Here is a 23,664-nt window from a genome sequence, read left to right as displayed (position 1 = left end):
CTGCCGCGGTCTCTGATGCTGCTGCCGCTGCCTCTGCTGCTGCTGCAGCCACTGCTGCCAAGACCGAGGTAGAGAAAAGAGCCAGAAAGCATTTCTCCTTTTTTTTTCCTCTCTCTCTCTTTTTAAACCAGGCGAGAATGAGTCTGCAGCAACCCTGTTGGTGCAAAATAAATAAATAAAGCAGCCAGGGAGGGCTGCAGCAGGCGCCACTACTGAGTGGCTAGTGATAGAGAGAGCTCAGAGGGAAGCTCTGATCCGGGAGGGGTCCAGCAGGGGAGGCAGAGGGGCTGCTGGAATAGGTCTCTCTGGTATCCTGATTCTTCTTTGGGGAGCTTTGGGGCCAAGCAGCTGCCTTCCAGTGCCCCAGATGGGGGGCAATTCTGTGCAATTGCTCAATCTAAATTCCCCCTTGGGTATGATTTGTGGGGAAAGTTCTCAGTCCAGAACATCTGGTGTGGACCTGAGTTTGAGACTCCTTTAGGTGGGGGTTTCTGAGCAGAACTGAGCAGAATGGAGTAGAACGGAGTGGGGCTAGCAGCCTTACTATGCCCATGGGCTGCTGGGCTGGAAACCTGAGTCTCCACCCAGGAATAAGACAGGAGAACAGCCTGTATGTAATCTTATTTAAGACTCCCCCACCCCACCCCCTACTCACCTCTTGTTTTTAAAATTATTTTATAAAGAATGGCACAAGTTGGGGGTTTATGTTTACCAACTAACCCCCACCCCCACCCCATCACCCACTGTTTATCCCTCAGAGGAGGGTTCACAGCTATACATAAAACCAAGAGATGTTCTGGGGCAAGATCCCATTTGGAGAAGCAGGTTGTTGCCCTGCCCCTGGGCTCTTTCTCTGTGCAGGAGTAGAAGACCAAATGGGTTGACGGTGGCAGAGCCGGGGATGGTTTCTGCTTGGGATCCTTAACCAGAGCAGGGCTGCAGGGCAGGGCCGCACCATCCTCGAGGGTCTGTCCTGGACCTTCTGACACACCAGTGTCCAGCCGTCTCTGCTTCCCTTGGGGTTTCTTGTGGTAGAAATCTGCTGGGGCTGGGATAGCGTTTGGACAACCCCAGGTCTAAGATTGGTGGACTGGGGCACCTCAGAAATGTTCCGGGGCCCCTCAGGTTTGGGACTAAGTTCCTGTGAGTTGTGACCTCAAGGAAGAGAGAGACTGTGCCAGGTTAAATGTGTGTCTAGAACTGTAGACTCGTAGGTAGAGCCTGTGAGTGTGTGTTTCACCTGTCCGTGGGCATGTGTCTGATCAGATTTGTGCTAATGAACTCCAGAAGCCTATTTTTAAAGTGCACATAGAAGGTTTGAGTTCTGTCTATGATGCTCTTGGCCTTTGTTGTACCCTCTTATAGCCAAATCTCATTAAAAAAATTAGCCTTGGCCCCTTATCCTATCCCACCCCTACCCTCCATATATCCAGTTTTTTTAGACCCCCGAGAAATAGGCAGGGTGCCCAACCACTTCCACGCTGAGCTGGAGGGAAGGGGAATGGCAGAAAATGCAAAGATCCAGATTCACGTTATATACAGGTCCTTCTGGGCTCCAGTGCCAGTCTCTGAGCTTGATCCATCGTCCACAGCTGAAGCCCACAGGGAAATGCAATGAGGTATTTCAAAGGCCTATTAGCTTCTGAGCCTATAGTTGAGCTTCATTCACCTGGGGTATCCTGGACTCCTTGTTGTTCTGAGGACACCTCTGTCCTCCTAGAGGTCCTTACAGCCCACCCCAGGCCTCCCTGAAGGTGGGCAGGGTCAATGAGACAAAACAAAGCTTGGGCTGGAGATGGTGTCCCTCCACCCCCACCCTCTGGCCTTGGCTCAAGGCCAGGCATGCCTGTGGGCTGAAAATCTGGCTCAGCATTTGCTTCCAAAGAATCTGCGGGGGGCCACCCTCCAGGGGGCACAGGAAAGAATAAGCCTGAGGTGGGAAGGGCTCCAGAGAGGTGAGCCAGAGGGCTGAGGGAAAGGAAAGGAGTCCATCCTCCAGGTCACTCGGACAGCCCCTCGGGAGACTCGATTTCTGTGCTGAAGAGCTCCTTGTAGAGTGGAGGGAAAGCAGCCTGGACCACGATGGGGTGGAGATGCTGGAAGGTTTGCAACTTTTCCACATGCTGGCTACACAGGCTCCGGAGCTTCCCCTTGGGCGGCAGCTGGAGATGGGTTAGTGGGGGAGGGTCAGTGTTTCAGCTCTCTGCCCAGAGCAAAGACATCCTCTCGCCCTTCCCTGGCTAGGATAATTCTCCTGACTTTTGCTTCATGTACTTGGCACCCCTGGATCAGCCAGCTCCCACTGGTAGGGTAGGTATGTGTTCAGGAAACTGAGGTAAGTGAGAGCTAATATGGGACAGGACATACTTTCTGGGAAAACCCCCCAAATCATGTTCCAGGCAGTTGAATGGATCCTGTTACAGACTAACTCACACTGTATGCTTTGTAACAGTGAGATTCTGTGACAATGTTAACACTGCCACATGCCTCTTTGCCTTTGTTGGTGCTGTTCCCCTCACCTAGAATACCTTTCCCAATTCTTCTTTGCTTGCTAAATCTTACCTTCAAATGTCACCCTTCTCTGGGAATATTTCCCTAACTATCCCTCCCGTCACCTTAAGGGTCCTCCCTTTGGACATCCCCCATTTTAGGAAATGACCCAATTTGTCTTCCCTCCCTACATTTAAGCTTCTTAGGTTTTCCCTCTCTGTGTCTCTGTCTCTGTCTCGCCTCTGTACCCATCATAATACTTGGCACATAGCAAGTATTTCCAAACCAGTACCGAATACTGCAGGTAGTAATCTGCTGACTCTCAGCCAGAGGGGGGATGAAAAACATGAGAGCCAGGGGCAGGCAGAACTCACTGAAGAAAGACTAAGAAAACCATTATCTTCAAAGTTCCTGAATAAGTAAGGGAAGCATAAAAACACCTTCACCTGCTACCACCCCCTTCTCCTCAACTTCTCCCCACCCTTTCCTAGGGAAGGGGTGGTCAGGGAAGAGCACACCGCAGGGGGTCTCTTGATAGCTCTTGAATTTGTCCTCCTGTCATTCCTACTAGTTCACTTTCAGTTTGTCTGGACTATTGCAATAGCTTCACTCTTTCATTGACACACTACTTAGCTAGGTACTGTGACGGATTCTGGTGAATAAAACAAAATCTTTACCTTTATTAAATTTACGTTCTAGAGAAGGAGCCAGAAAATAAACACATATACTATATCAGATAGTTTCTTTAAAGAAAACTCAAGCAGCGTGAGGAGTAAAGGGTTCTTTGTATGGGGTGGTCAGGGAATACCTCTCCAGAAAGAAGGAATGGAGTGAGCCATTTGGAATGGAAAATTGGGGGGAAAACCTTCCATGCAACTGGAACAGAAGGTACAAGAGCCTTGAGAAGCAACTGAGCTGCATGTGTTAAAGGAATAACAAGAAGGTCAGAGTTGCTGCAAGGGGTGGCAGAGGGAGTGGCAGAAGGGGAAGAGGGGAGAGAGACGTCAGGGCTATACCATGAGACTGGGCAGTGTGAAGCACACTCTAGATTTCATTCTCAGCTTGACGGACAGCCCAGAGGACTGAGTTGCTCTGCTGGAGAAGAGAGGAGGGTGGAGGAGGGGTCTAGTTAGGGGCCTCTGCTGTAGTTCGAATGAAAGCTAATAGCTGGAGTGGGGCTGATATATTCTGAAGGTGCAGGCAACCAGAGTGGCCGGCCAGCTGCTCTCCCACTCCCAGTCCCTTTTCCTTCTAATGGTTCCTACCAGATCTGAAGCTTTTTAGGGGAGAGACTGTTGTATAAGTCACTTCTGTACCTTTAGCTCTAGCATTGTGCCTGGCCCATTGCAAGGAAGCATTGCTTGAATGATTACATAAATAGTTCCTGTACGCAGGCTCCAAATTAAATTGCCTAAGTAATAGCCCTGATGATATCATTCCTTTGGGGCCCCCCATTGCCTAGAAATAAAGCTTTAACTCTTTACAATGGCATTGAAAGTCCTCTCTGATTTGCTACCTGACCTAATTTTCAAGCCTGTCTCCTGTTACTCCCCTGCCCCATCAGTCTATCCCTGCTCCTGATCTTACACCTCGGTCAAAATACATGACGAGCTAATCTCCACATATGCACTATTTTGCCTCCTTATTTTTGCCCACGTCGTTCCCTAAGTCTGGAGTGCTTGTCGCACCCCCAGAAATGCCTGTTAAAATCTGACATCTTCCATGGCCTAGTTTAAATGCCACCTTCCTTAGGGAGCATTTATGACCCACTCCTTTTACCTCTGAATTCTTCTTTAATCCCTAGCCTATGCTCTCATAACACTTCCCCGAGTATCATTTATTATGCTTATATATGTTAAGATATATATTTCATGTCATATAGTTATATATTTACATATGTTTTATGTAAATATATAATAGCTACATAGCTAATATAGCTTATATAAAATATACTGATATTGAGATTTTAGTACCTATTAATATAATAAAATGCACCTATTATTAAATATCGGGGCATAGGGATACAGTGAAAAGAACACTGGGATTAAATCTCAATTTTATCATTTATAAATCATATAAACTGGAATAAGTCATTTAAGTCTCCTTATCACTGCAGAGCAGTTTTAAGATCAGGCCTCTTGACTAAGTTGCCCTGAAGATGAGGGAGCATCTTTGCAAAAGCACTTCATTAATTGCATTAGTATTATATCACATTCTACTCTGTATTACAATTATTAGTACACAAAGCTCTTCTTCCTACCAGATGCAAAACTCTTGAGGGGGACAAGGACTGCATGCCTGTATCTTTCCATCCACAGTGCCTGCAAGCAGGTGCTGGGGAAATGCTGGCTCTGTTAACCTGAATTGTTCTCTGGAGATCCCTCCTAATTTCAGGCTCTCTCACTTTCCATCTTTATGCACACAGAAGTGACTGGTCATTCCCTCCCTTCCCACTGCTGTTGCAAGCTCACTAATACCACGTGGTCCTCAGCTTTACCTCCTGGTACCCTCAGACCGTGCCCTCACCAGCCCTGATGTTGCAGATCTGGCTTTGGGCCTGCCCTCTTCTACCCCCGGGACTGCTCCTACCTTTGCCAGGATGCCTTGGCGATGAGTCTTGCAGAGATGATGATGAAAAGCCAGCTCCAGATTGTGCTGCAGTTGTTCTACTTTGCTTTTCTCCTGAAGCCCTGGCCGGTCTGAAGAAGGAGATGGGATGATAGTGAGAACTAGAAAGAACATTGATGTTAACTTCCAACATCTGTGCTGGATGGAGACCTCCTCAACTGAGTGTGTGTGTGTGTGTGTGTGTGTGTGTGATGGTTTAGCTGTACACATAGAAAACTGGGGAATGATGACAGAGCTCTCCTAACACTCTCCCAACTCCAAGCTGTCTTCTCCCTGATAGCCTGATATCTCACATAACCCACTCAATGCTAGGACTAAGATTCTGCTATGGAAAAAAAAGAGATTGGAAGAGTGGCATCTGACCCCTGGGCCCAGGTAGGAAGTGGGCTCCATGAAGCCATGTCAGCAGCGTCAGGGCCTCTGCAGCAGTCTGAGCTAAATTCAACATGCAAACCACCTTCTAGCCTGGCTGTATGACATAGCTGGAAGTCATCCTCAAAGCCTTGTTTCCAGTCAAGGAACATGTTCAAGTCTCTACTCACAGAGCCAGAAGACTGATAATTTTGACCTGCAGACTCAAGATTAGCAGCCCGGCCCACATGCCTGAATTTTCTGGATACATAGCATTCAGCTAACTGAGCCCAGCCCCTCTGTTCTGTGGGCTGGATATCTGAGTCCTGCCATGATGGGCGAACAGTGTGAAATCAGTTCACATAGAACAGGAATTCTCCATTGTGGTGGATCTTACAGTCACAGGCTGGGAGGAGGCTGTTACGAATTCCAGTGCCAAGGAGGTACCAGGTGTCTGGGGTGGGACCCAGGTGGCAGCTGTCAGTAAACCTGCTGGGGGTTCCACACAATGGAGTCTTCGATGTGGGCTCGTGTACAGGCTGATGTGTCTCAGGGACGTGGTTTGCTCCACTCAACCTCATGTCTCCCTATTTCTCCAACCACCCCCAACCCATGCTGCTCTTTCCCCTTTGAGCTCCTCTGAACCTTCAGTTTAACTCATTTTATTTTACAGCCATCTTGGGTGGGGCTCATTCTGCTCTTTAAAGCTACTTCCAGATTTATCCACATCAGAAGATCCAGACTCTTCGGTATCTGTTGCATCCCTGCCACCTGAATGTCCTTTCCCTAAGCCCAGCGACACTCACTGGCATTGATGAGCACCAGGGCCGTGTAGAGGGCAAGCTCGTCCTCGGAGAAGCGCAAGGCACTCAGCGAGCGGGAGAAGTCAAAGATGGAGCTGATGAGCTCGCTGCAGCCTGATGAGTGGAAATGAAAGACTGAGCAAAGTGGGGGAGGCCCTGCTGCCCGAGGACACCCGCCCGCTGGTGTTTGGAGCTGAGGAGCTCTGAAAAGAGCTGAAAAGAGGGTATCCCAGGTCTAGAAGCATTGGAAGGGGTTGGCAATCGACTCCTCTTTCTCATTTACCCCTGCCCCTCACCCAAGGCTCGAAACAGCTCCATGCCACCGTATTTGCCTTCAAAAAAGACTGTATGGTTGTCAGCATTGTAGGCCCTGCTCATCCTAACCAGCACCACTTCCATTGCTCCTGGGGGTGGGGAGAAAGGATGCGGGCACAGTGTCAGGCAAAGCCAAGACTCTGTCTCTATCCCCCTCAGTGTCCTGATTTCCTTAAGCCACCTCCCTCCTCTGGGGCCAGCCAGGTCCACACTCTGTCCCCTCCCTGCCCGGCCCCCACTCCTCCCCGGGCACCTGCTTTGAGTAGCACGATCTGGTCATTCTGGCAGAGCTCCATGAAGCCTGAGAGTCTTTTGGCGAACTCCACCACGTACTGAATGGCCTCGGTGAGGCGGTGGGCACAGCGCTCCCACATCTCCCACACAGTCTGCAGGAAGGGAACAGGCCACCAGGGTAGCCCACTTCATAAACCCGAGCCCCTGGGTGCCCAGACTGAACTGCAGGGAGTAAGTTCTGAACACCCACATACTCAGCACATACACGCACTCAGGGTCACGTGGGCCCCCAGTGAGCTGTTGTGAGGAGATAAAAAATGTGTGATACTTTTTGAGTTGCCCACAAAAAGTCTGCATCTTGTTGAAGTAAAGGGACATACAAATTCCCTGTTCTCCAAGGTCTCAGTGACCCAGGGAAGCACAGGTTCAGTGCCTAACAAGTGCTGTTCAGCAGGTGGAGGTGTCCGAGTGGGGATGGAAGAGAGAGCAAGAGCTGGGGGATGGGGGGGTGAGGTGGGGGGACTGAGGGTTCTGAATGACCCGGAGTGTCTGTTAACCTCTCTGAGCTCAGTTTCCCAGTGCAATAAAAATAGAAATAATGCCAGTTCATAGGTTGGTTGTCATGAAGGTGGAGGATAATTTATGTAAAGTATTCAGCACAATGCCCGGTGAGAAGGGTTTTTGAGCAAGTGGTAATCGGGCTTCTATTGTATGTTGATAGAGGAAGAGGACAGAATACAAGCAAGGTCTGAGGCGGGAAGAAGGCCAGCCAAAATGTCAACAGGCAGGGGCTGAGGAAAAGCTTTCCTCCATCCCTGGGGTGTAGACACCACCCGCCACTCATACTTCTGTGGGTATACATGTGTGTCTATCTGTGACACCCTGCCCTGCCCCAGTCCACCTGCATGTGCGTCCCTGGGGCCTCTTGTCCTCCCTCCCCGGCGCCATCTCCTGGCCTCACCTTCCTCTGGTAGCTGGCCACCTCCTCCCGGGAGAAGATGATGGAGCGCTGCCGAAGCAGGTCCTCCAGCCGCAGCTGACATGTCTCTCGGTAGGACTTACACACGTTCTGTACCAGGTGGTCTGGGGCCAAAGGAAGGCACAGCTCCATCTCATCCAGCTCCTACCCTCCCCACCCAGGGACCACTCCTCTGCCTGGCCTCCCCTGCACAACCTCCCCACAACGTTTCCTGCCCAGGACCCCTCAGGTCCCCTGGATGTTTGGTTTACAAGGGGTGCTGGCTGAGGCCCCTCTCTCAGGAGCCCCTCTCTCACCTTCCCATCCCCTCAACCTCTCCAGCTGCTCACCTATCTCTGTCAGGGATGAATAAGGTGCCTCTGGGGCGCTGCGGAAACTGGGGCTGCAGTAGCTGTTCAGGCCCTGTCCTGGCTCCCCAAGCCCTTGATGCCTGGGGTCCTCAAAGTGAAGTCCACATCTGTTGCCTGTGTTATAGAAGCTCTCTCTGCCCTCGGCCTTGCCCCGCTCAGGGCTGTATTCCAGGTGGTAGGAGGGCCTGTTGAGCCCAGCCTTGACCAAGCTGTTGGAGTAGGAGGGCCCAGGGCCAGGGGCTCTCAGGAGGCCAGGGGGACAGGCAGAGGCCTCGGGCAGGTCAGGTGAGGAGCCCAGGGGTAGCTGCCCATCTGGGATCCCCAAGGTGCAGGAGATGGGGTCTGTCCCTTGGCCCCCTGCGGGAGGGGTCTTGGCCACTTGTTCCTGTTGCTGCTGCTGCTGCTGCTGCTGCTGCTGCAGTTGTTTCTGCACTTCGGCATGCAGACTGTCCCTTTGCTTCTTGGACATGCGGCCAAACTTGACAGCTGAAAAAGGTCCAGGGGTCAGGAGTTTTGATGCAGGATGACATGGAACAGGGCAGGGTCAACATCAGGCTTTTTGATCATTATGAGATTACCTTGGTGCTTCCCTGAATAACTGACTCCAGGCAGAGCCTCTTTAGTCTTGCCTTTCAGGGACTTTTGTTCCAGCTTCCCCCCCACAACCCCGCCCCCACACCTCTCATTGTCCTGCAGGGCTCTCTCGAGCCCAGTTATTTCAGTCTCCTGAGCAAGCTCTCTTAGCTCCAAACCTACCTCTAATAGTGGCAGAATTTAAGCAATGAGCCGGCTGAGGATTGTGGCCTGCTGATATTGGGGCTGGGGGTGGGCGAGTGGGGGGGCTCAAGTGGTATTGGGGTCACCTCGCCTGTCTAGGAGGGTCAGAGGAAGAGGGGAGCTGAACACACAGGTCTCCCTGTGGTCAGGCCTGCAGGCTCCCTGGTGACCTAGATACTCACCACAGCCCAACCCAGGCTCCGCGGCTTGTTTCTGAACATCCTCTTCTGCTCTCTCTTTCCTGCCTTTTCACTCCCCCCCGCCACCCCTCCCAGGTGTGGGGGCACAGCCCCTCACCCCGCCTGCCCCTCTGCACCCCTCTGTGTTTCCTTTCACTTTGTTATTTTGGGCACTGAAAAGTGCTGACAGGCTCCTTCAGGCTCCCCATCACCTTGTGCCTCCCCCAGGCTGGCCTGGGCTCCCTCTGAGGGGGTGGGGAGAGGGGGATGGGGCTGGCAGGAGGTGGTGGGTGAGGAAGGTGGAAAGGCACTAGGAGCAGCAGCCCTCCTCACCCTGATGCCTTCTACTTATTCTCAGGCTGACTCTGGTTCCACTCCTTACCACAGTTCCATGCCCAGGATGGAAGTGGGGGACAATGAAGGGAGCTGAGCTAAAGTTGGAGCAAAGGGTGGCAGGGGGAACCCAGAGAGAAACTTGATGGTTCTGGGCCAGAGTAGAACAGAGTAAGGAGAACCCATCCTGGGGAAGAAGCAAATGGACAGTCTGGGACCTTGGGAAAAGTAGAATTGTTCTAGCAGAGCCCCAAGTTCGGAACCGTGCAGAGCTCTGATGGGGCAGCTTGCTCCCTCATCCCCAGGTGGACAGTAGAAGACGCAGGGCTGTCAGAGTGGGAAATGGAGATCATTCCAGAAGGGTTCTTTCACTGGCTAATTGTGTGTCTAGCACAACAAGCCAGGTTGTCCTTCTGGCGGCTCCAGGGAACCCCCAGGGTTGCATGCATGGCCTCACCATCTCGGGACATGCCCAGTGCCAGGCACTTCTGCAAGCGACAGTGCTGGCATCGGTTTCGGCTTGTGCGGTCGATGGGGCAATTCTGCTGGCGGGTGCAGGAGTAGGCCACGTTACAGTGCTGGCTCCGACGGAAAAAACCCTGGGGAGGAGTAGAAACCAAGCCTGTCCATCCTGGCGAGGCCCAGTCCTGAGCGCCTCCCATCCACCCGCTCCGGCTTTTCCAGATCCCACCACCTGTCTGTTCCTTCCCTTCATTTCTTAGTACAGTGGTAGTTATTTCCACAATTGCTCCCCCAGTTTAAGACAAGGGCCTGTTTGTAGCCAGGCCTCCAGGTTGGGCACCACCCAGGCTGCTACTCAGCTGCTTCAGGACAGGGAGCCCCTCTTCGTCTCTGTAGGGAATGCGTGTATGTGTGCACTCACCTTACAGCCCTCGCAGGTGATAACCCCGTAGTGGATTCCAGAGGACTTGTCCCCACAGATTTTGCAAGGGATCACTTCAATTTGTGCTAGAGGGGAGAGAGAGCAGGAGGTGGGTAGAAACTTTCCGCATGCCACCCCATGCTCCTGGGTGTCAGATACCTCCCGGCTCCCCTGCCCACTTTGCTGCTTCCCTCTTGCAAAATGGATTAAGTGTAGTGCCCAATGCTGCTCAGCCGTGGCTCTATGGAGGCTGTTTTTTTTTTTTTTTTCTTCTCTCACTCTCATTTTCTTTTAGCTTTGCGGGGTGGCCAGGAGTGGTATCTGCTCTACGGGGGTAGAGAAAGCAGCTGCAGAGAGCCACCTGCTCAGCCCTTCAAGTGGAAAAGCTCCAGTTGCTTCCCTCCCGCTCGGGGACCTGGGAGTCCTCTCTGCTTTGCAGCACCTGCTTCCCGCCCAGGAGGCTTCCTTTGTGCCTCCCTCCCCCACGGTGCGGTGCTTGGGCAGATATGGGGTGTGGTGGGAAGGTGTGGGACACCAGGCAGCAGGCGAGGGGTGGCGGGTGGGTGGAGATGTGGGCCCTCCTCAGTCGTGCAGTAAAGACTCAGGGAGGGAGATAGGGGAGACAGGCCTCAGGGACCGGGGGCCCCAGAGAGGGCAGGGAGAAGCCAGAGATGGGGCCCAGAACACTGGGGCTCAACAAGTGAGCTCTCCTGGGCACCTAGGAGGAGGGGAGAGAATCAAACAGGCTCCCTCGGCCCCAGAGCAGAGGCCGCTCTCCATATCTCAGCGGGCGAGAGCGTGTCTGTGTACAAGGGCATCACGCCCAGTGACATGAGTGCGCATCATGGCGGATAACACCGGCTAGGACTACAGACCACCGGCAAGGACTAGAGACCATCTCATTTGGCCTCTTTCCTTCTTTCAGGCAAAGGGCTAGGTCAGAGGAGGCCAGGCGGTTTGCCCAGGTTCGCACAGCACCTTTGCCCCAGCCTGGGTCTAAATCCCAGTTCCCCTGAGCTTCCATGTGCTGTTCATGCACGTGATTGTGGGGTGCACACATCCGTGGGCTTGTTTGACGGTATGCATGTGTGCGTGCAAGGACACATAGAAAGTAAGTGTGATTTCTGAGCCATCCCTGCTTGGCCCAGTGTGTGCCAGTATGTATTTTTATGTCAGTGCCATGTGCTGGGCGCCAGGTCCCCGCCCCCAACCCCTGAGCTCATTGTCACCTGTGCTGCCACCTTCAGTGTGGTTTGCTGCTGGCTCCAGCTTCACCTCCTTGATTTTGCCCCTGTCCATGTCCACAGCCCATTACTGAGTTTCAAGGACCAGCAGGAGGCTCACCTTGGAAGCGGTGCTGAGCAGAGTGGGCCTCTGCTACCTTAGGTACTTTCACTGCTTCCAACAACATCTGGGTCTCTTTCCTGCCTCTCCTCTGATGGGGGAGGCCTAGACTGTTGTAGGCCAGAAAAAATGATCTAGGCCTGTATTATCTCTTGACACATCTTCCACCCATCTCTTGCCATGGGGAGTGAGTCCATATTCTTGTGAATTCCCCTCTGGGCATAGGCCTGGGCCCTAAGCACTTGTGATGTGAGGTGGGGAGGGTGGCTGTGGCAGGCCCACTGATCCCCCAAATACTATTTCCACCATCCTTGAAGCATCACCTCCTCAGGCTGGCCTTGAGCTGACTCAAGGCAAGCAGCTGTCTCCTTGTGGGGGACAGGGCCACAGGCCTGTCCAATCCTTCCATTAGAACTTGATTGATTCTCCACCCCACCCTCCTCACTGCCCCAGTCCCACCTGCCTGCCCCACACCTGCACAGTAAGCTGTGGTCATCCACCACAGAAGGCAAGTGAGCTTTTCAAATTCTCTCCAGAACATTGGAAAGCATGGAATGAAAGAGAGAATAAGACAGGGCTGGGTATCTGGAAAGGGGGCAGAAAATGTGGAGTCACTTAGAGTCTCTAGGCCTCAGTTCCCTTGTCAGTAAAATCAGGACAGAAATCACCTTGCCTGTCCATGGGGTGATTGTAGGCCATGCTGTCTTAGATGTTGTCATGCAAAAGGGGAGCCACTGCATATGCAAGCCAAAGGCTATGAGACCAGTGGGCACTTGGAGATTTGGAGAGAAATGCTCGCACCCTGGAGAGAAGTGCTCATACCCCGCAGAGTCTGCCCCATCCCCCTTCTACATTGTGGCCTCTCTCTCCTCAGTGACCCAAAGCCCAGAGAGGAGAGAAACCAACATGGGTCACCCAAAAAGTTAAGGGGGAGGGAGATTAGGCCAAGCCACAGTGGGAACTCGGGCTCCAGCCCAGCAGTTAACCACAGGCCTCCTGGCCTCTTCCCTTCTCCAAGAGCCACATCCGTGTGCGTGTGTGTGCTGACCACATGAGTGACCCAGCCACAGCTCCCTGCCCCACGCCTGACCCAGAGCCGGACACGGCCTCCGAGCCTCACAACATTGTCACCAAGGCCTTGCCCTCCTCACTGAAGGACCCCCTCCACAAATACCCATGTTTGGGGGGTGTAGGGGCTTGGACCCCAGCTGCTATGTCAGTCACTTCCTCATGCTCCCCAATCATGGTCCAAGACAGAGGTACACACTGAGGCAGACTGCTTCCGAGCTGGAGCCTTTGGCCTCTGAGAGACCTCTCTCTCTAGAGAGACCAAGAGGTTCAAGGCCAGGAGACATAGAGGGCCAGTTACAGAAACACAGGAACCCCCACATGTTTGTCATGGCCCCAGGCCAGTCCCTAGCTCTGTCCACCGACAGACTCTCCTGTCTTACTCTCTTCCCCTTCCCTGCCCCTGTGCCCACTTCAGCGCCAACTACCCAAAACCTCAAAAAAAAAGTACCGATGCAATGTGCAGGAGTGTGGCTTGTGGAGGAGGGGAGGAGAGAGGACTGGAAGGGGACTGGTCGAAGTGGAGGCAGGGTGAGCAGGCTTTGAAAACACCACGGATACATCACCTTCAAAGCTACCTCTCTGAGAGCCAAAGTCCTGAAGCAGCAGGTGGTGGGAACCCAGATTGGGGAGGGGGAGCTGAGTAATCACAGGATTACTCAAATTGTTGCCTGGGAACCTGGCCTGCCAGGAACTTACCATCTAACTGCCTGCTGGTGCCAGGAACTAGAACCAAGCAAAGGTCAGGAACCTGAGGCCAGCCCCCTGCCTGGGCTCCCACAGCAGCCCAAGCCTGCTGGTGCTCCCAGCAACCACTTGGGAGAGCTGTTTGTAATGGCTGCAGCGCCTGCTCTTGCTGTAGCTCTCTCCTGAGGCCCAGCAAAGGAAACCCTCTAATCCCACACACTTCCAAAGGAGAAGGAAATGCCTAGTGTCCATATTAGCTCCCGAAATTGACTAGTGACTGCACGGTGCCAGTAGTCCTTTGCTTCTCAAGCAAGATCACCTAGGAGTCTCGTTAAAATCAGGTCCCTCTGCAGAACCTCCGTGGCAGCCAAGCTCATGGTCCTCAGCCTACATTTTTGAATAGCAAGAATTTAGTCCCTCTTCCTGCTTTTGTGCCAGACTACTTCTCAAGGGTGGGCTCTTCCCCAGCTCATTCTTGTGAGTCTTCCCCAACACAAAATGTGACCTGTAAAACTCCATTCTGATGCCGTGCTAGGAAAAAGAAAGTGCCATCTTCTGGATCCCTTCAGAGATTGAGGGTTGCCCAGGGAACTTCCTAGAAGGGCCTCCTAGGTGGCGAAATACTGTAGCCCTAAAGGAGTCTGTGCCCTCCCCCCACCGCCCCCATCTTACCCTCCTCACAGCTGTGAGATTCATTGATAGCAGTTCTTTGAGTGCCTCCTGAGCCTGGCCCTGTGCCACCTTAGGAAGCCAGCCCTGGGCCCTGTCCAGGTGCCCTATGCCACAGAGAGGAAGTGGTAGAGCAACCCGGGGGGGTCTCTCCCGCATACCCCAGAACCAACCCCAGCCCTGTTGGAGGTAGATTCAATCTTGGGGTTCTTGCCTCCACCTGGTGTCCTGTCAGCCTGGAGCTGGGCCTTGTCTGCGCCTCTTCTCTGTTCTTTTCTCCAGTGGATATTGATTAAGGGGGTATAATAAGGATAGACACAATTGTTGAATTCTTATTGTGTGCCAGACTTTAAGTACATTTCTCATTGGATGATCACAACAAGATGTGGAGTAGGTACTGCTTGTGTTGTCCCCATTTTATAGGTAAGATGACTGAGCCCAGAGTAAGGGGCTTGACTAAAGTTACACAGCCATCGGGACCCAGGCCTCTGTGACTTGAGAGCCAGTGTCCTCGACTATTAAACTATATATCCTGTGAGCATGAGCCGTTCAATTCATCATGCCAAGGAGACTGGGACGATTGCAGGGGAAGCATGTGAAGTGAGGGGGTCTCTCCCTGAATACCCCAGAACCAGACCCAGCCCTGTTGGAGGTGGATTCAGCCTTGGGGCCATCGCCTCCTCCTGGTGTCCTAGAGCTGGGCCCTGTCTGCTCTTCTTTCTCTGTCCTTTTCTCCCGTGGATATTGATTAAGGGCGTATAATAAGGATAGACACAAGGGCTCGGAAGGGAGTTCAAGGAGGAAGCCTATGGAACTAAAGCCAGGACTCATGTCTAGTAAACAGGTCAGAGAGACATTACTCCCCCCACCCCACCCCAACCCTTCTTCTGTGGCCCCAGACATCTCCTGCCTTCACCCATTTCTGGGGAGCAGGTTTCTAAGGTCAAAGTGGAAGGGCTTGCCCATGCCAACAGAGTGCCTGACTTGGGGGTCCTCTGGAAGGGCACAGCCCCTGGGTTGGGGAGTGCCGGCTTTCACACAGCTCAGTAGGCCTCGCTGCAGGAATGAGTGAGTGAGGGGAAGAAGAACGCAGTCCTTTTCTTAGCTTAGGCCCCTCTCCCCACAGCCCACACTCTCAGCCCTTTTCCACAAAGAAACCACAGCTCCAGCCAGGTCCCCAGTGTACCCCAGCCTGTCACCAGCCTCCCTCCTTTTTCAGCTCCGTGTTCCCGCAGCTTCTGCAAACCTAGAAACCACGGTGGTGGGTGCCGCCACAGGGGAGCCGGAGGGGGAGGCTAGTTGGGGTCCAGAGAGAAGCCAGGTCTACTGGTAATCGCTCCTCCCAGCCCACGGCGACAATATTCTGCTGATACACCCAGATCCCAGGGCTGGGAAAGTAGAGAAGCTAAAACTTGGGTGGGCGAGGGAGAGTCTGGGGTTTTGAAAAGTCACCAAAGCCAACCAGTCACCTGAAACCCCCTCGTAGTGCCCCCGCCACCCCCGCAGTCTGGGACAAGAAAAAGAAGGGGAAACAAGAGAAATGAGTGAAAACAACCAGTGAATAGGGGGAGGGGATGAATCACCAGGAGGAAGCTCTGAGGAGCAGGAACCCCAACAATGAAGGGGGGCTTCCCTGCCTCCTAGGCTGTCTCTCCTTCCCATAGGGCCTCTGCTGTTCTAGGAGGTCAGCTGGCCAAGAAAGACCCTGGCTCTGGCCCTGCAGCCCTGCCCTATTGCCATTTCTTCCCCCAATAGACATCTCCATCCTTTCTGAGCTCAGAGTCCCAGGGAAGGGGCTGCGGGGCCTGAGCAGGGGAGTGGAGATTAGAACCCTGAGCAGATGGGCCAGATTGGCCCATCGAGGACTGGAGACCCCAGGGCTGCCTTCCTTGGAGAGCTCTTAGCTTGGGAAAGTCCCGGTTCCCTGTTTGAGTCAGGGGCACAGAGGCGGGGAGAGGGGAGCTAGGTCTGGGGAGGGCCAGCAACACTAACACGCTCATTTTGTTGTGATGAGACAGACTAGGAGGCTCCAGCTCCCAGGGCTTATGTTGGGGTGTTTGGGATCCCTGTTCGGAATGGGAAGAGATGCGAAGAGGAAGATAAGGGGTGGAGCATGGAAGGAAGGAGCCCCTTGTAGATACCTTAGGTAGCCTCGGACTCGTGGAATGAAATCTGTGGCACCCCGAAGACTTGGACTTCTTTCCAGCCCACTGCTCCTCGTTATCATCACCAGACTTGAGAAAACCAGGGTACAGCACCCCACCTTATACCCATCATCCTTCCACCTCCCCATCAGATGTGATGCCATTCCCTTATGCCCACTGGTTCTGCACTGGCCATGCTCTCAGCGTGAGAAGACTGGGCTACCTCCCTTAGCCTGGCTGGACAGCCTTTTAAGCAAGTGGACATTTCTCACTTGCTGGCTGCAATGGTAGGGAGCTGATATCTTCCTCTTAGAACCTCTATAAACCTGTGCCTCCTGCTTGCTCTCTGCCTTCCTAGACCCTAGCCAATGTCTTCTGATGTCCCCCTCTGCTGCCAGTCTTCTTTCTTCCTCCCCCGTTCCTGCATCTGTGCACCTTTCCAGTCTCTGCACCTCAGTTCTATCTCTGGGGCTTCACACTACAGTGTTTGGCTCTTCTGGACTCCATTTCCATGTCCATCTGGACACCACTTTCTCTATATGTGTTCATAAATCTCCTGTCCTTAAAGTTTGGCCCCCAAATCTTTCATTATTTCTTGGTCTGTTTTTGCTCTATGTATGTCTGGCTCTTGGTCTTGGGTGTGCCACAGTTCCAAATCCCCAGCCTAGATCAGAGGGCTTGGCGGTTGGTAATCACGGGGAGCAGAGGTGGAGGTAGGTCAGAAAGCCTGAGGCTGTGAGACCCCACAGCTATCTAAGGGAGAAGCACTGATGGCACCAGACCCTAGATGGGAGGCGACCTCCTCTCCTACTATCAGCCTAGGTGGACCTCTGACTCCCTTAGCCAGCACTGGGACCTCCAGCCCTCTTGTCAGGCACTGAAGCACACCCAAACATCACTTTTCAGGGTGGATTTGCTGATTTGGGACCATTTCTGGGAAACCCAGTGTGCCAAGCTTTACTGCTAATGAGAAGAAAATACAAGGGACGCTGAAGTTCTAAGGAACCTTTCTTCCTTTGGAAGCTTTTGGCTCTTCTCCTGGCCCCTCTCACCTAGCTGGGCCCACACATCAGCACTGGATTCTCCATCCCAAGCACGGAAGTGAGCACTTTTCTTTCCTTGGCTTCCTTTTTGTCTAGAGTCTAGGAGAGCTGAGTCTCCTTCATACCTTCAGGTGCCTAGCCAGGTTCCAGCTCTCTCCTTGGTCCTAGGCCCCTAGAACAGGGAGCCTCTCCAAAGGTGGTTTTGTTTTTAAATTCAGCTCTTGTTTTGCAACAAGGAGACCAATGAGTTGGTTAAGGTTACACAGCTCTTGAGTGACAATGGTGGCACCAGAACCGGGTCTTTAGACTCTCAGTCCATGGGTCTTCCCAGGACTCAATATGGCCTTCCTTTGGTGACTTGTGAGAAGACAGCGGGCTGGGGTCAGGGCTGCTACAGGCCTTGGGCCACAGCCTATGTTCTAGGAGGTTCTCTGGGCCTATCCAGTTTACCCACCCTTGCTCCGCGAGAAGGTACAGGCACATCAGACGTCTGCCCACCAGCTGTTGGCCCGTGGCTCCACGCCAGGGAGGGGGTGAAGCCAAAAACCTTCTGATCTCCTCCCCACTGCCTTGATCCCCTTCATAAAATGGGTGACTCAACCTGGGATAAACACACACACACACACACACACACACGTAGAAATGGCGCCCTGGCTGCATCTAGCTGGATTCCACTTTGTCCTCACATCCCTGGATTGGGCAGAAAGGAGGGCGGCTCTGGGGCCTGGAGGCTGGGGTTCTGACCCCTCTGCCTGCTGACCTTGCTCGCTCACTTCAACGCCTCTGGCTTCCTTTTTCATGCCACTCTCTGGCAGGCTGGAGACCGGAGGGCAACAATGAGGTGACAGCCTCGCTGGGAGGGTTGCGTTCGGGCCACCTATAATTGCCTGCTTCCATCTAGCACAGCTGTGTGGCTGCTCCGAGTGTCAGTCCCTTTCTGTAAAATTAGGGGACTGGGTCTATCACAGACTCTTGGAGAGCCTTTCCAGCGCTTATCACAGAAGTGCCTCCACTCTCTGGTAGTTATCACTACTCTGAGAGAACTGCCCGGGGAGAGGAATCCCAACGACTCCACCACCATCTCCCGACACACCTTGATCTGGACCCGACACTCAGCCAGGGAAGAGCTCAGGGCTCTGCTCACCCTGCTCCCAAGATCCAGCTTCTTTCCCGGGGGCCCAGGGGTGATGACAGGGTTCAGTTTCCCCTGCTCCCAGGTGGCCCCGTTCACTTACTTCTCATGACTGGGCTGGGCTTGGCTGCCTTGGCTCCCTGTCTTCTCAGCGGGGAGTGGTCCAAGGATGGGATGTAGCTGGCAGCGGGGTGGGGGTGAGGCCCTCTCAGCAAAGCCTCAGGCTGTAGCTCTGCACCTAGCTCTCCCCCAATGCTTCTGGGCAGGGGAAGGGGGGTTAAGCTCCGCACCACACAGGTGGCCAAGTGACAACCCCCCAACTCTGCCACCCCCACCCCCCTTGGGGTACAGCCAGTAGGATGACAGGCGCCCCAAGTGGCCAATCTGGGCCTGGGGCAGAATGTAAGGGGTGGGGCAGCCAATCACAGGGGGTGTTGGAAAATTCCAAAACCACATGCGACAGCCACACACGGTGAAAGCTGTTTCCACCCGCCAGGGCAGTTCTGGTTGGGGAGCCCTAACGGAGCTCTACTCTCCCTCCCCCTGAAGAACCCCAGAGCCTGACTCTCTTTGCCAGGTGACTCCAGGAACAGGGATATTTCTAGAGGTAAGTCATTGGATGTCTGCCCTGGACAGTAGCCGGTGCCATCTGAGACCCCGTGGACTGCCAACAGATCAGTGTGCGAGGGGTGGGAGGCTGGCCTGCCACTCACCATACTCACACCCCCAAAGACACGATGTGTGCCCTGGGCTAGTGGGCCAATGGTAAGAGTAGTAGTAATGATCATCGGACAATTCCCAGGAGTTAGCCCATTAGAAGTGTCCTCAGGAGCAAAACTGCTGAAATTGGAAAGCAGATGATGATAATGACGATGATAGTAATAATACTTTACTATATGCCAGAACTGATTCTTAATTTTTTTTTTTTTTGTGGATTATCTAATCCTGACAAAAATACTTTATGAGGTAGGTGCCATTATTCCCATTTCAAAGATGAAGTAACTGAGAAGCAGAGAGGTTAAGTAATTTGCACAAGGTCACACATCCAGGGAGTGGTAGAGTCAGGATTCAAACCTAGATCCCAGATACCACTTGAGGGACTTGATACCACTTGAGTCTGCTTGTGAGATGAGATGCTGCCTGGGGTGGGAGTCCCTCTGCAGTTTCTTGGTTGGGGATCCTTATGAAGGGTCAGTCAATTTCAGAGGCCCTCTCAGCCTTATATCGGCTCTGTGGGGCATCTCAGCGGCTCTGAAAGTCCCCCTTCTCCCCATACCCACATATGGTCCCTGGGTCCCCCGCCCCCAGCTCACCCGCGTCACTCCCTGACCCGCTTTCCTCCCAGGGCCCTGCTCAGCATTTCCGTGGGGCCCTGTGGCTAGGGGTGGGCGAGGCATCTGTCAGGATTGTGCTGAGCAAAGCAACCCCCCCCCACCAGGATGTAGCATCCTGGATGGCCCCCTAGCCCCTGTCTGCCCACTCAGGGAGGAGGGTGATGCTGTTGTCCTCTGAGATTTCTATGCTTGGAACAGGGCAAACTTGGCAGCAGGAGGGATGGCGGTGAGCTCTCTGGGGGAACTGGCAGGCAATCCAAGAGCAGATATGGAAAATTGTAGGTATCTCTCCTGCGCTGGAGTGTTGCTCATCACTTCAGGAATCCAGACCTAAGGAATGTCGTCAGGCTATTAAGGGCGGGTATGAGCCTGATGGGATATGAGCTTTGGGACTGAGGTGGTGTGGGTATACTTTCGGTGGCGGGGAGCCTCTCCCACAAATGAGGAGGGCAGCTCCGATTGCTGAGGGTGCCTGGAGAGGATGCTTACTCACTAATATCCACTGGGAAGTCCTTCCTGAGCTCTAGCCCCCTTCTCACATGCTGTAGCTTCAGTCTTTCTGCCCCAGGACACAGTGTCCCTGTCCATTATGTTTCCTACACAGAGGAAGGCTTTCCTGCTCTCAGCCCTGCCCTGCCTGGCCCCGGGCCTGTTCACACCTCAGGATGTGTTAACCACAGAGATGAACACCAAACCTGGCTTCACAACCACAAAGCCTTATGCAGGGTCCCTGAGTCTCCCAGGCCACCCTTGCCTCCCTTGCATTCCATCTCCCTCCTCTTTGGTCCAGAGATCTGCCCTGCTCCTTCCATCTCCTGTGCTCCCTCTGTCCGGCATCTCCCCCCTCGTTTTCCCATGGTTGCCTTTGAATTATCCTTTCCTAGTTCCCTTACCACCTTACCTCTCACTTTTGGGTTTCTTCCTCAACTCCTCCCATGGCCCCGATCTGAGGCTTCTTCACCCCTCCCCTCATCTCACCCCCTGTCACCCCCTGTTTTTCTAGGCTCCACCTCTTCGGGCTCAGCCTCCTCCATCTCTGCAACCTACTAGCCTTTCTTTTACCCAAACCGCCCAGAGTCCCTGCAGAATGCCTTGCCATCTCTCACACCCAGCCCCAGCTCTTGCCCTTGGAGCCTCTACTCACAGGTGTGGGTCTTCTTTGCAGCCAGCAACTCTGTAAAGAGAAGGGTCGGGGTCAAGAGCCGAAGACCAGGGGAACCAACATTCATGGCCCCACCCCATGCCAGCCCAGCAGGCCTGGCCTGTGGGGAGAATGTGGGCCCCCTCTACAGCCACCCCTCTCCTTCCTTCTCTGCCCCATAGCCACATTGGCCGTCTTCCAGGTCCTCACCATCTTTGGGACTTCCTCAAGCTGTTCCTCTGCAGGAATGCCCCCACTCCATCCTTAATCAAGCCAGCTTCTCACCCCTCAAGTTCAAGTGTATCTTTTCTTTTGAGAAGCCTCTCTTTCCAGCCCTCGTGCTATGTTCGCACGCTCAGCAAAGTGTATTTGATTTCCTGGCACTCGTCACGTCACCTCACCGCTGCCACAGCGTCATTGTCCATGAAATGGGGCTTTCCTGCTAGACAGTAAGCCCTATGGAGGCAGATACTGTGTTTCTCACTCACCGTATTATCCCCACAGCCTCCCACAGAGCCAGGCCCATCAGACGCACACAGTAAAGATTCTGCAGCCAGAGGTAACTCTCCAGGGGAGTTAAATCTCTTGGTTGCTTATCTGTGCCTGACATCACAGTGAATTCCTGAGGTGTGGATGGTGAGAATAGGGTGCGAAGGTTGTTTGGAGAAAGGGGTGGGAGCTGCCAGTGCCTATGCCTCTGCCTTCCGTGGGTCCTCACTGGCCTGCCACCCTGCAGGGGAAGGAATCCCTTCCTGCTGCTGGGGTGGGCCAGTCCCAGTGGAGAGCAGGTAGGAGGGAGCACAGGCAGAAGGAAGCACAGGCAGGTTGATCTAAGAGAGCCCGGATGCATGGCTGTGCAGGGGAAACCCACAGAAGGGAAGCCTCCTTTAGAACATCACTGTGGGGCGTGTGTGGGGGGGTGTTGTTGGTTTATAGGGTTTGCGCTTATGAAACACCTGCTGAGGGAGCCACTGAGAAAGGCTTCCCCTGCCAGACAGACCTCTATCCACATGGCAGCTCCACACAGTGCACATGGCCAGTCGTATGTGCCAGAAAGCCCTGCAGGACTCTGGTTTCTAGTTTCCCAACCTCTGAATCTGCTCTCTTGTTATTTTTTCCCTTCTGCTGTTCAATTCTGGAACCTCCCTCCCCACCCACTACTCCCAGATTGTTCCTAGAAGATGGTCCCCATGGGCAGGCCTCCTCCATTGAGCTAGGTTGGGTGAGGACCCAAGAGGCCTGGGCTCTGTGGGGTGGAGGAGTGCCCAGAGAGGGAGTGGCTCCATCCGCCCCCTCCCGCCTCCCACCCACCTTGCATGGCCCCACCCAGCTTCCTCCCTGACCTGGCACCCTCCAGTCCTGCACTTCTAAGCAGTCCTGGGCGGTGCTTCCCTCCCTGCCTAGGGAAGTGGAGTTCTACCTCCACCAGGTGGCCCTGGACTTGGCAACTCAGTCTCATGATTTTCCCCTGAGGGCTGACAGCTGACAGAGCCTATGGCCTTGGGAACCAGCTCTGAGAGGGTCTCTCAGTTTCTCTACCTATCTTGGGCAAGAGGGGAGTGCCCCACATTCTCTGTGGAAATGAAGCCCCATTCCTCTTGGCCAGTGGGGAGGCAAGCGCCAGGCTAGTGGGCATGGGCACCTGGAGGGCTGTGGCTGCTTCTCCCCTGTCTGCCAACCTTGGGGCAGGACAGGTTCCTGCATTGATGAATGAACAGAGGTGGGTGCCCAGCCCTCCAGCTACTGAGCCCAGGGGCCCGGTCAGCTGAGATGTCTCAAGAGAGTGGGGAACAGCAACCCCACCTCCTCCCAGGGCGCTCAAACTCGGCAGGCCTTGTGCACAGTGGGATCTTCCCTTGACATGGTCCCTGATTTCTCTCTCCTCTCGCCCCATAACCCCACCTGTCTCTTCTTCCTTCTCTCCTCCCTTTCTTTTCCCTGGATGCATTTCCTTTCTGACTTCACTTCCCCAGCTCCTCCCCTTGTTTCTCCTCAGTGCCTGTCAAGGCTTGTCCTTTCTCCCCGACCTGCATTCCCCTGCCAGCCCATCTCTCTCTCCTTCTGTGGTTGTCCCCTCCCTCCTCTGTTCTTGCCCCATCTGTTGCCATCTCTCTTCTGCACCCCTAGCAGTCCCTTCCACCTGCCTGCAGGGCCAAGGGCCTCTTACCCCGAGAGGCTTGGTGGTGTCTCTGTGGGGCCCTGTCCATGGGCAGCTCCCTTGGTGCCGTCCTTGCTGCCCGGGCTGCCCAGGAGGGCAGGGAGCAGGGCCCTGGGGAGGGAGGAGGAGGGAGGGAGGTCCTGGTCATCAGCGGGCAGGGGAAAGGAGTGGCTGGCAGAGCGTCCTGGCACCAGGAGGGGACAAGGGGACAGAGGGAGAAACAGGGTTTTGGAGGTGTGAGGGGAATAAGATAGGTGGGGGGAAGGCCATCAGCAATTATTGACCACCTACTCTGTGCTGGACCCCTTGCCAGGCACTTTAGGTAAATCCATGATTGTATTTCATCCTCCAACATTCACCACGAGGCAAACATAATCACTCATGATTTACCCACAAGCCAAGTGACAATCAAAGACATGAACTTCTTACCCAAAGACTTGCAAAAGGACAGTAAGTGGTGCGTTTGTGGATTCTGCACTTTCTGACCAAGGCAGGTGAAAGGAAAGGAGAGGGAGGGGGAAACGCAGGGTGTGTGTGGAGGGGGTGGGAGTGCACATTTGGGGGAGAACCCTGCTCTTCATCAAGATGAGGTTCTTTTTTTTTTTTTTAAATAATTTTTTTT

General features: G+C 53.7%; 1 protein-coding gene across 2 annotated transcripts; it reads right to left on the bottom strand.

Moving 5' to 3' along the window:
* Nucleotides 1–1,515: 1,515 nt before the first annotated feature.
* Nucleotides 1,516–23,144, bottom strand: RORC (RAR related orphan receptor C). 2 transcript variants are annotated; one of them, XM_037499652.1, is made up of 11 exons: nt 23,052–23,144; nt 20,888–20,917; nt 10,323–10,408; nt 9,897–10,038; nt 8,130–8,636; nt 7,783–7,904; nt 6,841–6,973; nt 6,569–6,676; nt 6,276–6,386; nt 5,080–5,189; nt 1,516–2,162 (listed from the first exon to the last, which is right to left on the bottom strand). In XM_037499652.1, the coding sequence occupies exons 1-11, from the start codon at nt 23,089–23,091 to the stop codon at nt 2,001–2,003; spliced, it is 1,551 nt and encodes a 516-aa protein (XP_037355549.1). In that variant the 5' UTR covers nt 23,092–23,144; the 3' UTR covers nt 1,516–2,000. The 2 variants fall into 2 exon arrangements, with proteins under 2 accessions (XP_037355549.1, XP_037355551.1); XM_037499654.2 differs by lacking the exon at nt 6,569–6,676 and having other exon boundaries at nt 1,949–2,162; nt 23,052–23,143.
* Between the last annotated feature and the right edge of the window lie 520 nt (nt 23,145–23,664).

Source organism: Talpa occidentalis, unplaced genomic scaffold, assembly GCF_014898055.3.
Source record: "Talpa occidentalis isolate TD23 unplaced genomic scaffold, MPIMG_talOcc4v2.1 talOcc4.9, whole genome shotgun sequence".
Lineage (NCBI taxonomy): Eukaryota > Metazoa > Chordata > Mammalia > Eulipotyphla > Talpidae > Talpa > Talpa occidentalis.
Note: the sequence above shows the minus strand (reverse complement) of the source record. Positions and strands in the feature narration are given on the sequence as shown.

Excerpts from the sequence above, each read along its gene's own strand:
- RORC (XM_037499652.1), bottom strand. The coding sequence starts at position 23,091 with ATGGACAGGGCCCCACAGAGACACCACCAAGCCTCTCGGG. Across the intron at positions 20,918-23,051 it reads ACACCACCAAGCCTCTCGGG|AGTTGCTGGCTGCAAAGAAG; the intron begins GTAAGAGGCCCT and ends TTCTCTTTACAG. Across the intron at positions 8,637-9,896 it reads ACTGGGCATGTCCCGAGATG|CTGTCAAGTTTGGCCGCATG; the intron begins GTGAGGCCATGC and ends GACCTTTTTCAG.